Source organism: Haliotis rubra, unplaced genomic scaffold (genome assembly GCF_003918875.1).
Source record: "Haliotis rubra isolate DU_JTF1 unplaced genomic scaffold, ASM391887v1 Scf119, whole genome shotgun sequence".
Lineage (NCBI taxonomy): Eukaryota > Metazoa > Mollusca > Gastropoda > Lepetellida > Haliotidae > Haliotis > Haliotis rubra.
In genome coordinates, this window is record NW_025765103.1 from 1299547 (window position 1) to 1321945 (window position 22399).

A 22399-nucleotide genomic window follows, 5' to 3' on the forward strand; every position below is an offset into this window, starting at 1 on the left:
TGACCTGTCTGAATTCAATGAAAGGGTGCTTGTCACATGACCTGTCTGGTTTAAATGAAAGGGTGCTTGGCTTGAGTCAGTTGCATTTAGTTTTTGTAACAATATGGCTGGAAAAGGGACAACTAAACGTGGCATATCGTGGACTGATGAGGAAACTGAGTACCTGGTGTCAAAGAAGAATGATGAAATGGTGGATGTCTCCAGCATCGCTGTCGACAGCACATTTGGCCCTCTAGATGACAGTGGAAATGATGAGCCAACCCAGACTATGGTACAACAGGACAAATGGAGACCTGTAACTTTGCTATTTTGGAGACAGACGTTATGAAACTTTTTCTCAGAGTTGATCTGATGTTTCCATTACATTCTGCGTTGAAATGAATGTTTGACCATGAAACCATTTGGGGTTAGATTGCGATTCATCGGTATCATTTTGACCCAAACAGACTGTAAATAATATCTGAGCTAGCTGTGGGGGTACCATTGTAAGGTTTCATTAGCCAGGTCTTCGAAGGCTGTGCGGCATCTCCCAGGAGAATGATGGGCATAATTATCACTTTATCCTGGCAGCAGAGTGTCTTTGGTTGAGAGGGAAAGAGATCGTTGGTTTCTCTTTCAAAGAATATAGACCTGGTCAACAACCGCTGATATCTGTGATTATGTATTTGTAGTCACCATGAGTGCAACGATTGGGATGTGGGTACCATCTATTGCTCCTCCACAATTTTGGAAGCCCCAAACTTGTTCAAATCGCTTAATTACATTTTCAAGTTCATCATCTTTTGGGAAAGTCACATATCTTGGTAGGAGGTTGTCTGTACACACCACATGCACACATTTCCACGCAGTAGTTGTTCCAACACCAAACACATTGCCAGCAGTACGTAGGGTACTCGGCATTGGACGCTAGCCAATATATGGCAATAGCAACTCTGTGGTGATGATCCGGAGGCTGTCTCACAGGTGCTACAGTGATAGGAAAATACGGACGAAGTTCATCACACAGGAAATTGAATTTTTCTTCTGTCATGCGAAGACCCGTGAAGGTCCGGGTTAGAGTGAGCCTTCAGTAGCCCATGCTTGTCGTAAGAGGCGACTAACGGAATTGGGTGGTCAGGCTCGCTGGCTTGGTTGATACATGTCATCGGTCCCCAATTGCGCAGATCGATGTTGATCACTGGATTGTCTGGTCCAGACTCCATTATTTACAGACCGATGCCATATAGCTGGAATATTGCTGAGTGCGGCGTAAAACCCAACTCACTCACTTACTCTGTCATGCGAAAATCTTCAATCCACTGTTCTTCCGTAAAATTGTCATCCCACCAAATACGTGAACGTTTCTTTGGTCCAGACTGACTTATCCTTCGTTAATCTGATAATGAGTCCAGTAGACATCCAATATTGATAATCTTGCCGCCTTTTCAGAATAAGGAGCCTACTCATTTTGATTTCTCCAAAGATAATGATCTTCTTGTGACCAGAACTGTCCTAGAAAGGTGTTGTCTTGATTGTATGCAAAACAAAATTTGCATGAAACATATTCCTATATCATAAATTAAATGTGAATGCAAAGTAAATATACTTTAACTCCTCTAAGCAAATTTACTCCACAAGTAAAATTACTCACATAAGTAAATCTGTGCATGTAAAATGGGCTTAAGACAACTGCCCAGAATTCAATATGCCTAACACAACACAGACAACGTTTTAGTCCAATATATTCACATAGACAACTGTCCATTTGATATTTTTAGCATGGTTATTGTCCGAGATTACAAATACACTGCTCGTCCCACTGTCTCGAATACTTTCTGTGAATATAAAAGAATACTTCCGATAAATTTGTTTGAGTGAGGATTTATTGTGGTCATTTACTGATGACAGCATTTTAACTCTCTTGAGCCCATCTCTCCCTACCAATTCCCTGACTAAACATGTGAGGTGAGGTGAGGTGAGGTGAACGTGGGTTTAACGTCGTGCTTGATAATATTTCGCCCATATGACGACGTGCATGCATGTGTATGTGTAAGTGTGGCTGCTTGTACTAACCCAGACTTAAGCTGGTTTTATAGTGCTAACCCACTGAGATACCATGCCGCAGAGAAGCATGAAAAACCCACTCAGACAAATTATACTGACTCCGAGCCGATCAGTCCTTGTTGTACCCATTAATGCCGAGCGCCAGGCAGGGACCAACAAGTACCATATTTTAACGTCTTTTGGTATGATGCGGTCGGGGATCGAACCCGCGACCTTCCGCTCTCCTTGCGGACGCTCTAACCACTACACCACGGAGGCGGTCACTAAACATGTACATTAAAGTAGTAACACGTGACATTGATCAATATCACTGCCATGTGTTGGCAGACAGTCATAGAAACACGCGTTGTAGATGTCATTCTCTGGCGCTTTCCGGTAGATTTTGAATTCACGTGACATTTGAATTTGACATTCATGGGATACATGATTGTGTGTGTACGTGCTGGGCATGTTGGGTGTCGAGAAAGAAAATGTGTTGTGCAATTAGATTAATTGGTTCTTTTTTTCGCGAAGCAAATGCGTTTTGAAGCATTGACCGAAAACAGACTATCCAGTTCAGAGAATAATTACACACCACACACAGTCGAATATTAAACCTGGGCCATTGATAGGGAGGGGACATCGGTTTACCTGGGCCATTAGAGGGACATCGGTTTACTTGGGCCATTGATAGGGAGGGGACATCGGTTTACCTGGGCCTTTGATAGGGAGGGGACATCGGTTTACGTGGGCCATTGATAGGGAGGGGACATCGGTTTACCTGGGCCTTTGATAGGGAGGGGACATCGGTTTATCGATTTCGATCACTTCGATAATGCGATACCGCGAGACGAGCAAGCGATAACACAAGAAGAGGAAGCGATATTCGCTGGGGAAAGACGAGGGTATCCTGTTTGAAACACCTAATCACACACCCAACTCACATGCGAATATTTAAAGGTGTGTCATTGTGTTAGAAACGAGTGAGTATATTTTTACGCCGCGTGCACTCAACAATATTCAAGCTATATGGCGACATTGTGTCATAACATGGAGCGGGTCAAACGTATGGCTCTTATCACTCGTCACAAGCAGCGAATGTTTATCTGACAGCGGACTGAAGATATTCGCGGTCTTGGTAAGTTGGTTGACTGTTCGTCATCGTGCCGCAACGTGTCGTTGCTCATGCTTTCAATCCCCGGTCTTCTGGCCCGGATCCTGCCAATACAGGTCATCGTGTGCTGTCAATACAGGTCACCGTGTGCTGTCAATGGCAGTAAATAATATTCACCCGCTCAGTAGATTTGTGTTTGGCCCCATTCCATGCCACCAGCATGTCATACACACGCATTGTGTGAAAGTGCGTAAAAGTTATAACAGGCCCAATGACGTTAAATTCACTCACTCATTTGAGTTGTGTCAACCTCAGTTCGAGTCAACCTGGATGTTTTCTAGTCATGTTCAGGCATTTTTATCGACTTGACAAGCGAACGTAAAATAAAGACATGAAACATATGAAACGTGTTTTCACTCGTCGTTACTTTATTTGCTTCATATATATTCATAATCGTACAACTACGATAATTACACCTAAACAGCATCTTTCTCACAAAGATGAATAAACTTGGAATGACCCTGTTCCATTACAGTCGCCCAGGAGAGGAACGGCGCCATTTTGTCCTGAGAATATCTGTATCGGTTGGCAAATCTTGAGGCAAGTTTCTCTCTTCTTTTCCTCATACAAGCTTCGCTGATCTTGGGGCGAGGAGGGGAGGTTTCCTCACACTCCTTATTGGAGTCTTCCTCGGGAACTAGGCTATAAGCCCCATATCCAACTACTTTACCATCCCTCATAATCGGACAATCAAGTCGTGTGTCAAATGGCTTCGATTCCCGCACCGAGGCTAGAATATCGTCTGCTGTCACTCCGAAAGGAAGTAGAAAAGGCAGTTTGTTGCGATCACCAATTTGGCAGCTGTCTTGGGGATCTCGGAGTTTATAGAGAGTTATCCATCTTGAAATTTGATCGAGCAGTGGCTGCTGGTTCTCAGAACCCCCGTGCTTCTCAAACTGTTTGAGCAGGAGCATCACGTCTCGCCTTACATCAGACCAGTATTCTCGGGACGAGAGTGGCAGCAGCTTTCCCGTGAGGCATGCTGGTAGTACCTCCTCAACCTGCTCGTCAGTAAGCAGAAACCAGCACTTCCGTTTAGTTGGTCGGTCGTGTGGATTATGAAGCTGTCGGATGATCAGTTTTGACGGCGAACCGCGACCTTCCTTTGCCCATTGTTTGCGTATGGTATCTATCGGAGGTAACGAACGCATCTTACGCCAATCGTATATCTTTCCGTTGCGAACGAAATATCTGGTTTTGCGCTTCATCACGTTGTACCTGTACAACAGTGGCAAAGTGAAGTTGATGGCTTCTTGCTTCGAATGGATCTCTGAAGCAGACGACTCTTTGGGGCCACTCTCTGGTTCCTCTTGTTGATCGCCTGACTGGGATGGATGGTCCTTCTCCTTTAGACGCAGATTGTTGCGAATGGCTGTGATTTTTAAAAGGTTGGCAGGATTCTGGATGTGAGTTGCGAACTTGAGCGGCTGCTCGGGAAAGCTCTGAGCCATTTTGGGAGTTATGCAACCCATACTGGAAACAGTGGAAAGATGTAGTCAGAAGAGTATCGGAGTGAATGTTATACACTTATTTCCCTTTGCTTTTTAGAAAACAGACAAAATTCGAAAGAGTTACCAATTTAAATTTTAATATCGAGCAAACATTCTAATGCGTTGGACGAAAAATTAACGCATTGAAACAATACAGAAAAAAATGCGGCGCGTGAACCTATAATATAAGGGAAAAATACTAATAAGCAGACACAAACTTTGCTTGGTGTCTGTGTTTGTCTGGTTGAATTCGATTAACTAACTACCTGGGGGCCAGAGCGCTATATATGTCCTTAGTCTTCAACCCTCACTTGAAGTCGAATATAACTTACAATGCATTACGCACACAAAAAAAATCTGTTTCTTGATACCACGCTGGCTTACAGGGGTTTAACACGAAAGTGAATATCAGAGTATAACTCAAATATCGAAAAATCGCTCGAAAATTAAAATGTCCCTAATGCTGCAACCTCATCAGTTACATGCTTTGGAGCCACATTTCAGCAAACGTATTTTTGATTAAGGTCTCTATACGTCACAGATTTGTGAGGACAACATTCTGTTTATTTAGCGACACGACTAACATTTGCGACAGAACAACAACTTAGAGTTGGAACTGAAGAAGGAATTGGCGCATTTCCCTTAAAACCCCCTCGATGCCATTTGGACAAATATCACAGTGCATATGTCCCTACACATGTCCCTATGTCCTGTACCAGGGGGACGTATATGTCCTTTTGTAACAATTTGAAAATATAGTAAATTTCCAACAACACCTTTGCCGACCTATTTCTTTCGCATAGTCAAGATAATGATATAAAATATTTACAGTCATTGAGGGAAATGAAAGAACTTTCACAGTGTGGATTTTGAACATTGTGAGTAACATCGTTGCTATTTGACGTACTTTTTAGACGAATGTATGCAGTTTTCACAACGTCTCCCTCAAATTAACTCGGCATGCACAGCGACAAGTTATTTCTATACGGTTGCCAGGGGGTTAACCAAAAAATATGGCGAAATGTATCCAGTTTTCTGCAATGTTGTCATCTACTTTGATAAAAATAGACATACACAATGTATATACCTATGTTATGTCAAGCCCACTAGTCACAAATAGAAACAAACAGTTTATCTAAAATGATTTACCATATAGGATGTGTTGTAGCGCTGTGTGGAAATAACGGACCTAGACTGCAAAAGCCCGATGAAATCCGCTGGAGACCAACTTTTCTAAAATGTGGACAACTGCAACATAGCAAACGAAAGGTACAGAGTCGGAAGTCTGCTATTACAAATATGGGGGGCTGAGTAGGATTTCGCTTTTTCTTCCTTGACATGTACCAATTGCGGGAAGCATATACCTTTTCGATGTGATAGTTTAGATGGTGAATTAGAAGAAAAGCATGTTTTTAATAAAGTGACAGTAGGGTGAAAACAGACAAAATTACCTTTTGTGAGATGTCCAACACAAAACGACGTTGAATGATGACGTCAAGACAAATACTTCTACATCGACGTCATAGTGGATATGACGTCATACACTGGTCATTTTAGCCGTGAAGAAACAGACAAGCTATGGTCACGAAATAAGTACAGAGTAACGCAGTTACAACACTGCAGTATACTTCGCATTACCACTGAAATATCCGTTCGGGTACACTTACAGAATACCGGATACCTAATTATATACATTCTATTGTGCGCGTGAGGCTCCTATATATAGAAGAAACAGAGAGCGCGAGCCTGCGAGCAATCCAATAAAAATACGAATTTAAGGTAAAAAATAAGGTTAAAATCGAATTCCTCACCTTACTTCCGGTTTAGGAAACCTAAACTGGGGATTTTAACAGCATTCACTGACGTAAACAGAGTAAAAAGTAATCGTGTGTTGAAATATTATTCAAATGCATGCTGGGAAAAGGAACTCTACAGTGTGGGAACACTCTGATGGTAAGTGATTTTTGATTGGTAAGGTAAGGTAGGTAAGGCTTTTAAATAAAGGGGGGTACCCCCTTTACCTTACCTTTTTTTAGCTTTAATATTGTTTAATATTTAATATTTAATATTTAATATTGAACGCTGCTTCAACACAGCCTTCATTCATCGCGTGCCGTTGCTAAGGAAACAAAATGGAAGTGCGCAAAAATAAATGCGCAATCAAAATAAAAATGGCGGATAGGTATCCGGTATTCTGTAATCTTGCCTCCGTTCGTATTAGAAAAAACAAAACACATGGTTTTCTTGGGTTTTAACCACTTATAATTGAAATTTACTCGAAATAGCTCACCAGCATATGTAGGATGAACGGCCGGTAGTATGAGGTAGTTATAGACATTACAAAGGGGGGTGGGAGAGAGAGAGGGAGGAAGTATAAGTGAGTGAGTGAGTTTAGTTACACGCTGCACTCAGCAATACTCAAGCTATATGGCCGCGGTCTGTAAATAATCGAGTCTGGACCAGACAATACAGTGATCAACAGCATGAACATCGATCTACGCATTTGGGATTCAATGATCAATTCTAACCCGGATCTACACAGGTTTTATCTAAAGGAGGTATGAACGTGACAGTAAACACCTTCTGGGGAAAATATATCAAAGGATAAATACAAACGCTTTAAAATATTCGGATGTGTCGTTCAATAAAGTGTGCAACCTACCTACAGTGTATATTACCAGCACGAACTGAACTAAACAAATACGAATATAGTATTAAATTATTTTAGTATGGACCAAGTTCGACACAAACATATGAACACTCTTGGTCTCCCGACTGTCGAGTTTTACTCTGATTGTAAATACCCGATAAAACACGCTCAGAGCTAAATACTTTCTCGACTTGTCACTTTTTGAAAGAAAAGAAAGGACAGAAAGTACATTTCAACACTGAACTATTGGCATCCACGCACTGCACGTTGGCATCTAAGATATCACATATCAGGGCTTGGCATCCCATGGACCAAATGGGGTGTGGCACCCTCAGTAATTTGGAGCTGTAGGGCAGCGGTCTGTAGATATTCTGAACCCGACAATCCAGTGATAGATTTGAGTACAGCAATACTGTTTGTCAAACACTATCTGCACAAAAATGTGTCCTATCATTTGTTGTTGGCGAGTGGCTAAGGCGAGATACGATGACGTTCCTGGGCCCCGTTTCACAAAGCTCTCGTAAGCCTAAGATCTCGTAACTTTTCTCGTAGCATTCGTACCTCCTATGTTACAGTATAGGAGGTACGAATATTACGAGAAAAGTTACGAGATCTTAGGCTTACGAGAGCTTTGTGAAACGGGCCCCTGGCCTGAGTTGACGTTAGGGGATTGTGTCCACACATGGCAACAATTTATAAGGAACACCTGGCTTTTTGAAGACCTCGCCCAAGAAATGGAAGCATGCATACATGACAGACATGACTCATCCACATTTAGTACTGACCACTGAATATTCTGGGTGTTGTTTTCAGAGACATGTTTCTTGTTTCAATGAAGGTCAAACAGTGAAAGGGTGAGCTGAACACAGCAGTGTACTATCTTTTCACATAGCATCATAAATTACGTTTTTTCTTTAGTTCTACTCACTTCAGTATTCCAAATTCACTGCTCTCAACTGATTTATCAGGTCAGTTGACATTTATTAAGAACATACACATAAAACCTGTCCTTTATTTCCTTAGCAGCCACCAGTCTTAATCACCAGTGATACCACCATCCTGGGATGCAGCCATAGTGTAGGTTAATCATCAATACAGTTCCTGATTTTGAATTTTCCTGCATTTCAGTGGGGAAAAAACAGTACCAGTGCATGTGCTGAAGCATGTTTGAGTATCCCTCTGAAACAAATATTGCCAGTTAAGAGCAAGGATAACCTTCCACTTCAAAAGAGAGAGAGAGAGAGAGTTATGCAATTCCGAAAGACAATTTCGGAAATAAGCATGAAAATCACAACCCTAATGTTAAACCTTGAAAATATTTGGGGTCCCTAGATTCAAACACAACATCTGAAGAGCCAACAGTGCTAAGTGACCAGGACTGGCAGGCACTAACAAGACACATAGCTGGAAAAACTCACAGAAGCAAACCATAATCAACTCAACAAGGCAATCTACTTCATCATGTACTGATATGTATTGTTTCAACGATTGTAATTATCATTTTCATTATGTTCAAATCAGCTGCATCATCAACTAATACGTCTCTGACCGATACCGAGAATAACGATAACCGAGATTCAAACTGATACGCCCTAACCTATACCAGTGTTTCCGCTGACTTCATTATTTATCGGACACCGAGTCTGGTGACCTAAAATTTTACCGGTCATTAATGAAATTTGCCAGTCATATCCTATTACAATACTGTAAGTACTCATTTTAAAGGTATTTTTAGCCTGGGTATTTCCAAAGCATAACAGTTTTTGTGAACATGAAAGCACAGCCAAGACTGTCATTTCGCTTACCCATGATGTTTTTATTTCAATACATGATTATTTACCGGACACGGTGTTTTGCTGGCTTTCAATTTACCGGCCCCGAACAAATTTTACCGGCGATTTTCAGGTATATACCGGAGAACGGAAACACTGCTATACTGAGAATAACAATAACCGAGATTCAAACTGATACGCCCTAACCGATACCGAGAATAACGATAACCGAGATTCAAACTGATACGCCCTAACCGATACTGAGAATAACGATAACCGAGATTCAAACTGATACGCCCTAACCTATACTGAGCATAACGATAACCGAGATTCAAACTGATACGCCCTAACCGATACTGAGAATAACGATAACCGAGATTCAAACTGATACGCCCTAACCGATACCGAGAATAACGATAAGCGCCCTAACCGATACCGAGAATAACGATAACCGAGATTCAAACTGATAACGCCCTTCAAACTGATACGCGAGAATACCGAATAACGATAACCGAGATTCAAACTGATATAACCGATACCGAATAACGATAACCGAGATTCAAACTGATACGCCCTAACCGATACCGAGAATAACGATAACCGAGATTCAAACTGATACGCCCTAACCGATACTGAGAATAACGATAACCGAGATTCAAACTGATACGCCCTAACCGATACTGAGAATAACAATAACCGAGATTCAAACTGATACGCCCTAACCAATACTGAGAATAACGATAAATGGTTGCCTAATGTGTCAAGCTAAGGTTGCTGGGACACTTATTCGTGCTGAAATCCCCACAGGGACATGTTGTATTGTGAGTTAAGAACAGCAATACACCTATAATCACAAAATAGAGGTTCAGGTGTATAGTGTTCAGTAAACCTTTCATACAGTTCAAAAGATCTATAGTTTCTCACAATATTAAATTTATTGAACATATATTACAAAAAGAGGAGCATTTTCCAGGCAACCAACTGATTCTCTGACACTAGTGGAAGTCTAACATGGCATGTCCAGGAGACTTATGTATTTATATACATGCCTTAGAGTGAGTTAATACTTAATGTCACTACAGCAATATATCAGCCATATTGTGACTACATGCCTTAGAACAAGCATAGGATGATACACATTGCCTATAATATATTCACATTACATAATTCAATACAACTTCCTGGTCTGACCAGGGGCAGGTTACCCCACACCACTTGCACATTACAGCTACTACACAGTACAAATATAGTCTTAGCATAACATGATACATGCGACTCCATAGACATGGGAGAACTCATAAATAGAAAACGACCTTGTGTTCTTACGGACTGACTGACTGAGTTTAGTTTTACACCTCTTTTAGCAATATTCCAGCTACATCACGGCGGGAGACACCAGAAATGGGCTTCACACATTGTACCCATGTGGGGATTCGAACCCGGGTCTTCGGCGTGACAAGCCAACGCTTTAACCACTAGACTACCCCACCGCCCTTGTTCTTATGGAATAAGCATGAAAACCAAATGAATATAATCTTGACCCCAGTACTTTCTGGATTTATCCAAACCTATTAGAGCAAGCATGTGGAGATACTTTATCCTGCCACCAACAATATTGCAGCCATATCATGGCAAGTATCACATGTGGGGTTCATCTTTGTACCCATATGGGGAATGGAGCCTGGGCCTTGGCACGACCAATGACTCAACCACTGTAAGGGAGCATCCACCTTATTTCTATTGGGCCAAATATTGTTTTAAACGAATGGTTTGTTCAGAAATAAACCAAAACATGAAGAGTTTACCAAATGTCAATTAATGTTTGGTTAGAAAGCAATTTTCCAACTGACTAAAAAACATTTTTTATTTATAAAATAGGAACACCTCGAAATGGGGCAAACCAGGTTGTTGACAATCCCCAATGTATCTGAAAGCCAGAAAGGGGGGGGGGAAGAAGAAGAAGAAGGGAAAGATGAAAATGGGCTTAATGTCACATGTAAATGTACAGCACTTATACATCAATGTAAGTGTTCACATGTGTGCATGCTCCCCCCCCCAGAGTTTAGCCAGGATATGTCGTTGTCTCAGTGAACCGATTCAAAACCAACAGGTCCTTGTTGTATCCCCATATTTCAGATTGCCAGGTAAAGTAACATCCAGTACCATCTCTTGGTGCTACAGGACCAGGGATCAAGCGTTGTCTCTCCCACAGATGCTCTATCCAATACGCCACAACGGTGGTGATCAGTAGAAAACTAATGCCTGGGCATCATCTTTTGATCATAACGTCATAAATGAAAAGGAACAAGCTTGATTCTTTGGTCATCCTCAGGATGTCGAAGCACTATCTGACATCGCAACAAAAGTTCAATGTATGGTGGCCAGAATCTGTTTGTAATTATCACATATGGATCGTGTGGTTCATCAATGCACTTATTCATCAGTTCTTGAAGCACGACTTTAAATGGGACAAGATTTTCCATGGAGATCTTCTTGTCACTTGACCGTAGTTTCTTCTTCCCAGCCTTAACCTCTTCAACACTAGGCAATGGGAAATGTTCGTTGACAAAATGCACCAATCTCTTCGTCAAACTTCTATTCATTGTCTCCCCTTTCCGAATCTTTATGTCAAGTTCAGTCATCACAGATGACATGGTAACCTCTTCCTCATCATTGTTGGCAATGCCCTCCAACTTAATCTCCAGGCAATTATGAACTGATTGCAGCTGTCTCTGTATTTCTTCCTCACGGGATATTTGCTGGGTCAGCTCCTTTTTCTGACTCTTTACCAAGGTAAACACTTCCTGCAGTTGTGATATACTCTTAGCAAGGTCTTTTCTCAACACTTCCCTGAGGATGTCAGGATTTTCAGGTAAAACACTAGGTTTTGACTTTTTGATGGTCTCAATCTCACCCTTCACTCGTTTCTCCTTTTCTTGCAAAATTGCTAATAGGGGAGAATGATCACCTACAGCTTTTGGATCACCGTTTTTTGTTATTAATTGATGGTTTGTCTTAACAACCTCCCACTTCTCTTGACAGACTTGCTTCAGTTCTGCTACAGCTTCATCTGTCCCAGGTGTGCTATCTTTATCAGGTGGAGTTTCCTCCTCTTGCAAACTTGCCATTTCCAGTGTCTCTGTAGGTCACATTCTGTTAAAAATGAGAAAAAAAACTGTTTTCAGAAAAAGAAGCAAAATCCCAACAAACAGAAGCTTGGAGCGCCTATTCGCTAAAGCAGTGTTAGAATTTGAAACCAGGTCGTCCCTGAAACAAGCAAATGCTTAACCACATGGCTACCCTGCTTTGCTCTACACATAACAATTAGATATACATTCATACCTATAAGATTTCCTACTTCCTATTTCCATAAGGACTTAGTGACCATGTTGAGTGAAATCTGCATTGTTGCCAAATACAATTGTACTGGTATACACTAAAATACTGAATTCCATTAGAAACACATCACCTGGATAAAACGTTTTAGCTCCCTGAAAATGAAGGAAACAACTTGTCCCTACTGACATTATAATTGTTAATCCAGATGGAAACATAAGGAAAAGCATATACAGTCATTCAACATCTAGTGCAAACATAAATTAACGATAACAATGATGGGGGTCAAACTGAAACTTGACACACACTCAAAGATTTTACACAGTCTATGTCAGTAACGGGTATTGCCCCCATTTGCTTTGAGCACAGCTACACATCTTTGACACATTGATAAGATGACCATCCTCATGAAAACTTGCGATATCTGAAGCCATATTCGCTGCAAAGCAAGTAATTTGGTTGTACATTATTCGGTTTAGCCCCAGCAATAGTTCTCTCCCCATCTCGTCCCACACATTTTCTATCAGCTCTAGATCTGGAGTTGCCATCAGGCCAGGAATGTTATTTTGGTGAAGAAAGTTCATGCTGTGTCTAGCAGCATATCTGGTTGTGCATTATTGCAAAATGTGAAGACGTTGAAATGTTGTCAGGTGGGGAACAACTATTGTTCTCAGTATTTCCGCTGTGTACATTTGAGCTGTAAATCATCCACGACAGATGAGGGGGGTGTGTGTGTGTGTGTGTTAGCAATTTTGTACATAAAAGTATGCTTAAAATTACGTTTAGAAATTATGATTCACATTGTGCATGCTTCTCAATAAAAATCATCATCACTCCCCCCTAGCTATAAATTATGAATGGTCCCTAATCCCTCCAAAAATCATAACTATTGTCTCCACGCCAGCGGTTCACCTGCTGAAGGCAACAATCAGCATTACTTTCTCCACGTTGTCACACATGGTTGCCCTGGGTGTGGTTGATAATGTGTTCTGCCAGTTTGGTGTAGGCGCTGTGGTAACCTGACGATTTTTTAATTGTGACGATTAGACCTTCTGGCCACTTGATCCGCAGACAAATCAGGCCCAAGATACCAATCTCTTTATCTCTCAACAGATGATAAAAGTGGGACTATGAAAAGGCAACAGCTTAATGCTCTTCAAAATTTAGGTGTGATTTTGGTACACTGTTGAATGATCTGTCAATGTGTTGAGGAACCATCACGTTTTCTGCATTTTCACACGATTACCAGGTGAAAACATGATTTTCAGCAAATGGTGGATCATGTGATCACAGGGATGGTTGTGCTTCTCGGTGTGTGCATCACATTTATCTGTCATAGTCATATTTTAAGCACAAATGGGGTTCAAAATTCCTTTTGCATATTCCAAGTTATAATACTAATACCCAGATAGCATTCGGACATTGGCCCAACGTTGTTGGCAAAACCATTGCCAACATTGGGCCAATGTCTGAATGCTATCTGGGTAGGGTGATGCGTTTCTAGTGGATTTCAGTATATATTAAAACATACCAAACATGAAGATACGATGAGCAGATATGGCTGAAGGGGTTGTTGTCGGCACGGGGTACTACAGGGGTGGGGTGGAGGTGCAGGGGTGCGCACTAACTCTTTTGTCCTGAAAGTTTATTAAAAGATCCGTGAAACGGGTGAAAATAAGTGTGCACCCCCACTTTCTCAAAAAGCTGTATCCGCCAGTGACACTGAGAGTGGGGAAAAAGTTCCTTCCGTTCCCCCCAACCCTAAACCTAACTGAAATTTGGGACTTTTAGTCATTTTGTGAGTTCTCTAGTAATTGTTGTGTTAATAATTTGGCTAGAATGCACTTTACCGTGTGCAGCCCTCGCTGCTCCCTTTACGATCCTTATGGTTAGGGTTTAGGGTAAGGGTATGCTACCCTTTACGATCCTGAGGGTTAGGGTTTAGGGTAAGGGTATGCCGCCCTTTACGATCCTTAGGGTTAGGGAACCCCAGCAGCGCTAATTAATCTGAAAAAGTGCGCCCGGTAAAGTGCAGTACTCCCTGTCAATCTGACACGAAGCATTTTATGTTAAAATTCTTCCAATATCTAGACACTATTCTAACTTAGCTTATTGAATCAATAAGAACATCATATTAAGCACGATTAAATATCGCCTTATTTGCAATATCAGGTATAATTACGGAATGAATGGTACCTTTATAAATTTTGGTGTAGAAGTACCCGAGCAAGCGACAAAACAGCTAACACCCAGACATAGTCAATGATTATCATCGTTCCCGCCACCGGAAACGACAACAATTTAACTACATTGCGGATTAATCGGACGTGAACTCCATTCATCGCTGTGTTGCGCCCTTTACATCTCCAGTTGAAAAGGTTTTACTACAAAAGCAATGTTCCGAGTTTACATCTTCTACTAAAACGAATCCGGAATATAATTGTACTCCCTGTGACCGGAGGCCTAAATGTGTTTGGATAACCTATTTAGAAAATAATGTTTATTTTAAAACGAAATAAGGGAAATCAGAAATACTGATAATTAGATCTAAATCTATGTCCAGAGGTGATTTTGTTTTTGGGGGTGTACTAATGTAAAATAATAACTTTTGTCAGGTAATTCAAGCGGATGAAAACGTTACTTCATCTTAAAGTACAAATTTTCATTAATATACCACGGAATCTGTTTCAAACGTCATTAGTTAAAAAAACAAAAATTGGTATAAACACTAAAGTTCTCATGAGAGTTATCTCCCTTCTACCGTATGCTAAAGTCCAACTCCGTGTCAAGTCAATTACATGTTGGTTCAATGCCTGGGGAGATGAATAAGAGGGTATATCTGAAGTCACGACCTGGTAATATATCACAAGTTGACGAATAATGTAAATGATATGTCACCAATCTCACCACAAATTTTGAACAGACAAAATACTCTTAAATCGTGAATCCAATGTATGTGTGTCAGGCTGGAATGAGAGAGACTTTCTTTCGAGATTGCAGTGGTGTGTCTGTGATGGTAAATTAGTGTAACTATGTAAATAACATGTTAAACCAAACACAAAAGACGTTTGTAAAGTTTTATGTTATGTTTTTAATGTGGCAGTGAGCTTATATCCCTTGATCTTTGGTCACATGTTCAAACTCATTCAGTTTGCAAACTTCCCTATAATTTGCAGATTAAACCAGAAACTAATACTATCTGGTCTGTTTCAGGGGTGAATGGGGAACCTACCGAAGATAATTTTTGTGTAGAAGACTGTGAAACACCTTCACCAGACCAGCTCCATGACGGAGAGGCACTGGTCCAAACCCTCTACCTCTCTGTCGACCCAGCATTTGTATGCATGTCATGTACACTACAAACTTTCAAAAAACCCATGCTGTCTCCATCAGGATATAATGGAGTGTACTGTCATTCACAAACAGTAACATCCAATTTCTATAATCATCACAGTATACAGATGATAAAATAGCTATGTTGAAAGTTTGGTGGTGACACTTGCAGAACTTCTTTTATTACTAGATAGTGTAACAACAGGATTTACCTGCATAATTCAGTATGAATTTGTTGCCACTCAATATCCACTGACTGATCACGATGAGAAGATGAACGAGGGTTGATGGGTCAGCTTATGTATGGAGCATACCATTTTGATAATGATTATGAGGGTCAAGCAGGGACCTCGGCTTATCTATGAGATTGGCTTAACTACAGTGTTTTACGGTAATTTCATGACACATTTTAAGCTACTGGGGCAACATCTGCATTAATTTTATGACACATTTTAAGCCACTGGGATGACACTTGCAGTCATATTTTTATGCATACATTTTACAATTTACAGTGATGTGTATAATTCCTGCCATGGGACATAAGTCGTAAGCCCATGTTTAACTCCCCTTCGCACTTGGCATCATCAGTGTGAACATATATAATGCATCTGTCTCTGTTGTCTCTTTTTAAAACTGATGAATATATCAATATCATTTTACCCACATGAAGAAAGCGTTTGTTTTTAAGCCGATTAAATGTCATATTTCTAAAATGATTCAGATTATCCACAACAACATTATGGCTTGGCTATATTTTTGGCCTGTCTGAATTTGCCAATTATATTTGTTTGCAAGGTAACAGAAAACACATATGCTTGTCTGAATGCTTCACTGACTGTTACTGAGAATTTAGAAGCTGTGGTGCTGATTTGCTGATGAGAAAAATCACCTGACAAAGATTATAATGCAATTGACGCCACACCCTCTTGACTTTTCAGAGATGTTGTTTAAATGAGGACTCTGGGGCGGAGTATTTGACTCCCCTGCAGATCGGTGACACTGTGCACTGGTTAGGTATTGGTGTTGTCACGGCAAGCAAGGACAAGGGACTCGACCATGGGGACTTTGTCACATCAAACTTTGACTGGCCATGGACAAAGGTCTTTGTCAAGGCGGCTAACCGGCTGAAAAAGGTACCTATGTTTAAATTCATTATCATATCATAATGAATGAATGAGATTTTGACATTTAATAAATGGCCTAATTTCTGTAATATTGTACACATTGACTGCAACACAACATATGATAAGCAGCACGCAGGTGAAACAGTTGTTTGTGTTCTAGTCACAAAAGTGAAAATCGCAGAAAACCAAACTAGTGCCCTATCAAAATTTTGTCACCATTACACAGCCCGTAGCCTTTTCGAATTCCAAGATAAAACATACTTCAATTTCATTCATCAATGTAATGATTCACACTTATGCTATCAATAAAAGCGACAAAGTGGAGATTTCAGGGACGTTGTCCAGTAACCCTACCCGTTGGGAAACAAAATACAAAAAAAGAAACAGGCTGTCCCAGTGAATTGTTGGAGATCAGTGCCCTTTTTAACAGTGCAAAACCCAATTCAAAATACACTGGTTCAAACATTCAAGAATCTCGGTCATAACCACAAATGCAATAAGTATCCTATCCTCACCATAACTGACCCACTTCGTTCCCCTTACATATCATCAGCTCTGTTTGATAAGACTGCCAGGGTAACACCCTTGCTTGACATTGATATAATATTTATACACAATTTTCAAGTTGCACTTTTTGTATTCATGTAAAATTGTAATGTTTATTGTGATGAAAATTGTTAAAATTGCTCATAAATTCAACAGCCAGCTGTTCAGATTGAAATGCAGAAATTGGAAGGCTTTCATTTGGAATGTAGTTACATGCTAATGCTATGCTGATTTCACAAGCAGCTGGGAGGGAGGTAGGGCGAGAATAGAGGTATTTTGGAAATTGGTCTTAGGAGTGTCATTTATTTAACCCTGTTTGGGTGATTATGTACTGAATTGTTATAAATGAGAAGAGAAGCATGTCACTTCCTTATCAAAGGTGGCACATTGGTCCAAGGTATATATCACACCTGAATGGGTGGGATACAATACCATGTGTCACATGATTCTTCAGGTCTTCCAGTTTTGTGATTTCTTAATGTATGACTTTCTTATTTCAAGCTGCCAAAAGAAAGTGTTCAAGAACGTCCATCTCTAGCTCTCAGTGCTCTTGGTGTGACTGGTCTCACAGCTTATCTTGGAATCAAGGTGAAAGGTCATGTGTCCCCGGCAGCCAATCAGACGATGGTTATCAGTGCTGCAGCAGGATCAACAGGGTCACTTGCTGGACAGGTTAGTATGGTCGATTGTGCAGGCCTGTATCCCCTTTGAAAGAGGTCACCAATAAATGGCGAGAGGGACTTTTCAGTGAAGACAAGGATAGGGAAGATGTTCTAGTGGGGGGTTATAGAGAGCTGTCACAGGTATTGAAGTTGGGTTACTGCTAGGATAGGGATAAGGGTTATGCAATCAGGGGACAGGGGGTGATTGGGCCAGAGCGTTGGATTCTAGGGACAGGGATCAGCAGTCCTGCAATGGTCTGGACAGGGGCTTGAGTACTGCAGTCAGGTGGCTGTCTGGTATAGGGGCTGGGGTACTGGAGTCAGGTGGTGGTCTGGGATAGGGGCTAGGGTACTGCAATCAGGTGGTGGTCTGGGATAGGGGCTGGGGTACTGCAGTCAGGTGGTGGTCTGGTATAGGGGTTGGGATACTGCAATCAGGTGGTGGTCTGGTATAGGGGCTGGGGTACTGCAATCAGGGGGTGGTCTGGGATAGGGGGTAGGGGTACTGCAATCAGGGGTGGTCTGGGATAGGGGCTGGGGTACTGCAATCAGGGGTGGTCTGGGATAGGGGCTGTGGTACTGCAATCAGGGGTGGTCTGGGATAGGGGCTGGGGTACTACTGCAATCAGGGGTGGTCTGGGATAGGGGCTGGGGTACTGCAGTCAGGTGGTGGTCTGTGATAGGGGCTGGGGTACTGCAGTCAGGGGTGGTCTGGGATAGGGGCTGGGGTACTGCAATCAGGGGTGGTCTGGGATAGGGGCTGGGGTACTGCAATCAGCTAGTGGTCTGGGATAGGGGTAGGGGTACTGCAATCAGGGGTGGTCTGGGATAGGGGCTGGGGTACTGCAGTCAGGGGTGGTCTGGGATAGGGGCTGTGGTACTGCAATCAGGGGTGGTCTGGGATAGGGGCTGGGGTACTGCAATCAGGGGTGGTCTGGGATAGGGGCTGGGGTACTGCAGTCAGGTGGTGGTCTGTGATAGGGACTGGGGTACTGCAGTCAGGGGTGGTCTGGGATAGGGGCTGGGGTACTGCAATCAGGGGTGGTCTGGGATAGGGCTGGGGTACTGCAATCAGCTAGTGGTCTAGGATAGGGGTAGGGGTACTGCAGTCAGGGAGTGGTCTGGGATAGGGGCTGGGGTACTGCAATCAGCTAGTGGTCTGGGATAGGGGTAGGGGTACTGCAATCAGGGGGTGGTCTTGGATAGGGGCTGGAGAACTGCAGTCCGGAGGTGTCCTGGGATAGGGGCTGGGGTACTGCAGTCAGGGGGTGGTCTGGGATAGGGGCTGGGGTACTGCAATCAGGGGGTGGTCTGGGATAGGGGCTGGGTTACTGCAATCAGGGGGTGGTCTGGGATAGGGTCTGGGTTACTGCAATCAGTGGATGGTCTGGGATAGGGGTAGGGTACTGGTCAGGCGGTGGCCTGGGATAGGGGCTGGGGTACTGCAATCAGGGGGTGGTCTGTGATAGGGGCTGTGGAACTGCAATCAGAGGGTGGTCTGGGATAGGGGTTGAGCTACTGCAATCAGGGATTTGTATGTATTTATGGTCCAGTCCAGTAGTGTAGATGTTCGTGTGTGCTGCAGATAGCCCGGGCCGAGGGCTGCAAGTGTGTGGTGGGCATCTGTGGCAGTGAGGAGAAGTGTGCATATCTCACATCCCAGCTGGGTTTTGATGCTGCCATTAATTACAAGGCAGAGGATGTCAGTAGTAGACTGAAGGAAACGTGTCCAGATGGAATAGACGTGTACTTTGACAACGTTGGTGGTGACATCAGCGACAAGGTCATACAACAGGTGAGCCAGAGACTTGGTTACTTCTTGAATATGGTGTACACGCCAACATACTCACTAGTGTTCAGATACCAGTACTTCAAGAGATGATGAGATGTTCAGTATTGCCCCACTGTGGTGTCCACTTCCAGATGAACCAGGACTCACATGTGATTCTGTGTGGTCAGATCGCAGTCTACAACAAGGATGTCCCCTATCCTCCTCCCATTCCAACATCCACTCAGCAAACTCTGGCGGAGAGGAACATCACCAGGTGGGTGTTAGAAGTAATGGCTGTGGTGAGGGAAGTCATGTCTGTGGTGAGGGAAGTCATGTCTGTGGCGTCAACAGCAATGTCTGTGGTGAGGGAAGTAATGTCTGTGGTGAGGGAAGTCATGTCTGTGGTGAGGGAAGTAATACCCATGTTGGAACACATGTCTGTGGTGTCAAAAGCAATGTTTGTGGCGTCTGAAGTTATGTCTGTGGCGTCTGAAGTTATGTCTGTGGTGTCAAAAGCAATGTTTGTGGCGTCGGGAGTTATGTCTGTGGCGTCGGAAGTTATGTCTGTGGTGTCAAAAGCAATGTTTGTGGCGTCGGAAGTTATGTCTGTGGCGTCGGAAGTTATGTCTGTGGTGTCAAAAGCAATGTTTGTAGCGTCGGAAGTTATGTCTGTGGCATCGGAAGTTATGTCTGTGGCGTCGGAAGTTATGTCTGTGGTGTCAAAAGCAATGTTTGTGGCGTCGGGAGTTATGTCTGTGGCGTCGGAAGTTATGTCTGTGGCGTCGGAAGTTATGTCTGTGGTGTCAACAGCAATGTTTGTAGCGTCGGAAATTATGTCTGTAGTGTCAACAGCAATGTTTGTGGCGTCGGAAATTATGTCTGTATTGTCAGATGTATGTTCCTAATGTTGAAGTGTCTGAAATATTGACAATCCTTCTAGTTGGGCATTCTCTTTGTGCAGTGGTGGGGTCTGGGGGGACAGTACTCAGTGACCTATCTGCGCTACACCCCAAGCACACACAGGACAGTGATTGGTAACTACCTTCCTCCTTTAGTCAACATCTCCAGTAGTCCGACAGGCATAGCAATCTCTGGTATTTGCATGAAGGGTTAAATCATGACATAGAGTTACCAGTGACAACTTATCCGTATCTGTGCTGAAATAAGTACAGGATAACTAGCAGTGAACAGCTGCTGAAAATCTAGACACTTTATAGTGATGACAGCCTAAATACATGACTGTGATAGTATTAGTGAGGACTTATTCTTGTCTTGAGGGATAAGCTGCAATATTGTTCTGAAGATTCAAACAGAGTTCAAACACAAACTATAAAAATATTGCAGCACAAGTTGTTTGTTTTGTATGGCAGAGATCGCTTCCTTGTGTTGAACTATGCAGACCAGTTTGATGAGGCTCTGCAGACTCTCGCTGGCATGTTGCACCAAGGCAAGCTGCAGGTGATGTAGCTTTAGTTTTTGTGTGAGAGATACTGACCTCATCCACCTGAAGAAGGGGCAAGAACTAGCCCAGAAACATTGTGAAAAATACATCAAGAAGTTGTCATCCATAAGATTTGTCTTGAATTACTCATGTATACTTTGCTATCAAAATTCTTAAGAAAACATAACTGTTTCCTGCAGAATTTTTCTGTCTCAGTCCTTAATAGTTTCCCTTTGGCAAAACGCTGCCTGTATTGCAAAGGCTCAGTGGGCTATTTTTCCATTAATTGGAGCTATTTGCTTCTCTCTGATTTATATATTTTCAGAGACTAAGTCTTAGTCTACTGTGGACCGTAATATAAAGGAAGGTCACCTTTATTATGAGAGAAAGAGACCCAGAGCTATATCTTACAGAGTATATGGCAGTAGTCTCAGGAAAGCAGACATGATGATCTTGTATGGAAGTGATTTATTGTTAAATATGATGATATTCGGTTTGACATACATTTGTGAGGTGACTTTGTAGGAGAGATTGAAACTTAGAACTTTCAGCTTACTCGGTCATGCTCTAATGTTTCAGGTTCGAGAAACTGTAATGGAGGGTGTTGAGAATGCAGGGAAAGCCTTCGTGTCTATGATGAAGGGTGGAAACATAGGGAAACAAGTGGTGAAAGTGGCAGACATGTGAACCGGCCAGCTTCCCCAGAATGACAGACGTGGGAAGAGGGCAGACATGAGAAGAGGACAGACATGAGAAGAGGGCAAACGTGAAGGGTCATATGTGTGAGAGAGCCAGACATCAGACAGGTGTGAAGGGGGTAAACATAAGAAGATGATCTTTGTGTGGACTGAGGAGACGTTGACACTCTGTACATCCCATACATGCAGGATGAAGAACCACATTCATTATAATCATCAACATCAACAATAAACCATATTTCCATTGACGTCAGCGATCTTGACCCGAGTTTGTTTTCTTTCATTTTCAAGTGTTTTTGTTTCTAATTAAAATGTACGTAACCTTTGCTTACACTCATGGTGTAAATTCGTCTTGGTAACAATCCATTACGTGACTGAAA

The 22399-nt window shown here is 42.3% G+C and overlaps 3 protein-coding genes across 7 annotated transcripts; 1 reads left to right on the top strand and 2 right to left on the bottom strand.

Annotated features, from left to right (window-relative positions):
- Positions 1–3539: 3539 nt before the first annotated feature.
- On the bottom strand, positions 3540–6202 carry LOC124260889. Its single transcript, XM_046695216.1, has 2 exons — positions 6138–6202; positions 3540–4669 (listed from the first exon to the last, which is right to left on the bottom strand). Exon 2 carries the CDS (start codon positions 4666–4668, stop codon positions 3613–3615), a length of 1056 nt encoding a protein of 351 aa, XP_046551172.1. The 5' UTR covers position 4669; positions 6138–6202; the 3' UTR covers positions 3540–3612.
- A 3822-nt stretch (positions 6203–10024) lies between these two features.
- On the bottom strand, positions 10025–14790 carry LOC124260562 (centromere protein K-like). Its single transcript, XM_046694887.1, has 2 exons — positions 14641–14790; positions 10025–12261 (listed from the first exon to the last, which is right to left on the bottom strand). The coding sequence occupies exon 2, from the start codon at positions 12234–12236 to the stop codon at positions 11397–11399; it is 840 nt and encodes a 279-aa protein (XP_046550843.1). The 5' UTR covers positions 12237–12261; positions 14641–14790; the 3' UTR covers positions 10025–11396.
- Positions 14791–14903: 113 nt separating this feature from the next.
- LOC124260601 (prostaglandin reductase 2-like) lies at positions 14904–22267 on the top strand. Of its 5 annotated transcripts, none has more exons than XR_006894138.1 (9): positions 14904–15299; positions 15658–15869; positions 16716–16910; positions 17949–18119; positions 19695–19904; positions 20069–20154; positions 20842–20914; positions 21251–21338; positions 21901–21943. XR_006894138.1 is itself a non-coding variant. In XM_046694932.1 (8 exons), exons 1-8 carry the CDS (start codon positions 15209–15211, stop codon positions 22006–22008), a joined length of 1161 nt encoding a protein of 386 aa, XP_046550888.1. In that variant the 5' UTR covers positions 14912–15208; the 3' UTR covers positions 22009–22267. The 5 variants fall into 5 exon arrangements, 3 of the variants coding, with proteins under 3 accessions (XP_046550888.1, XP_046550882.1, XP_046550894.1); XR_006894137.1 differs by having other exon boundaries at positions 14910–15299; positions 20033–20154; positions 21901–21935; XM_046694932.1 differs by lacking the exon at positions 20842–20914 and having other exon boundaries at positions 14912–15299; positions 21901–22267.
- The last annotated feature ends 132 nt before the right edge of the window (positions 22268–22399 follow it).